Source organism: Aplysia californica, unplaced genomic scaffold, assembly GCF_000002075.1.
Source record: "Aplysia californica isolate F4 #8 unplaced genomic scaffold, AplCal3.0 scaffold00215, whole genome shotgun sequence".
Lineage (NCBI taxonomy): Eukaryota > Metazoa > Mollusca > Gastropoda > Aplysiida > Aplysiidae > Aplysia > Aplysia californica.
Genome location: NW_004797485.1, coordinates 900,187 through 901,709, shown reverse-complemented (window position 1 = coordinate 901,709; position 1,523 = coordinate 900,187). Strand labels below are relative to the sequence as shown.

The window sequence follows — 1,523 nt, the reverse complement described above, 5'->3', positions numbered from 1 at the left end:
ACACACACACACACACACACACACACACACACACATATATACACCCACACACACATACATTCAAATGCTTACAAACACAAACTCACCTTCATGTACCCATAAAAAGGTCGGCTGTAAAACGTTGCTCAGCCAAAATGTTCAAATCGTCACTATTGCAAGATTTCAAGTTCAGAAGATGACCAAACATAATATTATTCACAAGAATACCAGTTTACACTCGTCATAAACGTTTAACAACGACGGGTTGTTGTTTTTCGGCAAGGAAATCGCAGGGACAACGAGCACCATTCATGATTAAATGTACAAATATCGTTTCTTTAAAATGCTGTAGAGTTTCCTTTCTTGTAATCAACATGTGGAGGTTCAACGCAGAAAAGCAGCGCTTGCAGTGACATAACATGGCTAAGAGTATCCTCCATTTGTTTTTTGTTTGTTTTTGTAAAGTGTTTTACGGCGCTCGCAACTGCATAGGTCATATGAGCGCGCGGAATACTCCTAATATTTTCAGTTGGTAGGAAATTTTGAATTTTGCCCGGGTGGCGGCCGAAGCCTACTCTTATCGATTTTAGACCACCAAGGGATCTTTAACGTGCGCAACTTGCACACGGGCCCTCCGAGATTTTTCGCCCTTGTCCGAGAAGGCTAGGTGTAGATCTTTCCTACCAGAAGATCAGGAGTGTGGCAGACTTCATCATTGCACAATATGTGCTGCCAGTGGGTGGAGACTGATACAGGGGAGGGCAGTGGAAAACTGATGGCCTCATCCAGTGTGGCTGTTCGCTGGGTTACATTTTGCCTGTGCTTAACATTAAATTGTGGGTGATTGGTGGGTGCTCTGGTGTGGTTTGCTCTTTCTTTTCTATCCAACATCTATCGTTTTTATCTCTCCCCTCCTTTTTTGTGTTTGTTACTCTCTTGTAACACCTAATCTTCGGCGCTGATATGACCCTATTGCGTTGCAAGCTCCGTAACACCTCTACTAAAACTAAACTAAAAACTATAAACTAACATCAAATTATTAACTACATGTACTTGAATGTCTGTGGCTTTTCCGTGACCTGTTGGTTGACCTTTCAGCCCCAACGAGCTGCTTGGTGGGTCGACGTACGAGTTCAGCACTCAACATCCCGAGAAGGTAGGGCGGCTGGAGGGTGTGACGTTCCTTTGGGTGCGCAAGCCTCGTCTGCAGGACATATTGGGACCCAAGGAGCTGAGGCTGGGCCGGGTGTCGGTGACCCAGCTGGAGACAGAGAGTCGGTGAGGGAGTGCTTGTTTGTGGTCGGTGAGTGAGTGCTTGTTTGTGGTCGTTGACTCTCCATTAACCCTCTTTGCCGGGACGGCATGGTCGGTTTTCCCTCAAGTGAAGAGGTCGTGGACATGAATGTCCAATCAGCAGCAGAACCAGGGCAAGGGTGAGGAAAAATTTGAACTGTCGTACACAGACACAGACACAGACACAGACACAGACACAGACACAGACACAGACACAGACGCAGACGCAGACACAGACGCAGACACAGACG

The 1,523-nt window shown here is 46.4% G+C and overlaps 1 protein-coding gene across 1 annotated transcript in view; it reads left to right on the top strand.

Moving 5' to 3' along the window:
* The window catches only part of LOC101849464 (pancreatic triacylglycerol lipase), a gene marked incomplete in the record, with an annotated part of 18,864 nt that overhangs the window by 12,596 nt on the left and 4,745 nt on the right, over positions 1-1,523 (top strand). Inside the window, 1 exon segment of the mRNA XM_013083171.2 lies at positions 1,078-1,257. Coding sequence (XP_012938625.1) covers positions 1,078-1,257 — 180 coding nt within the window.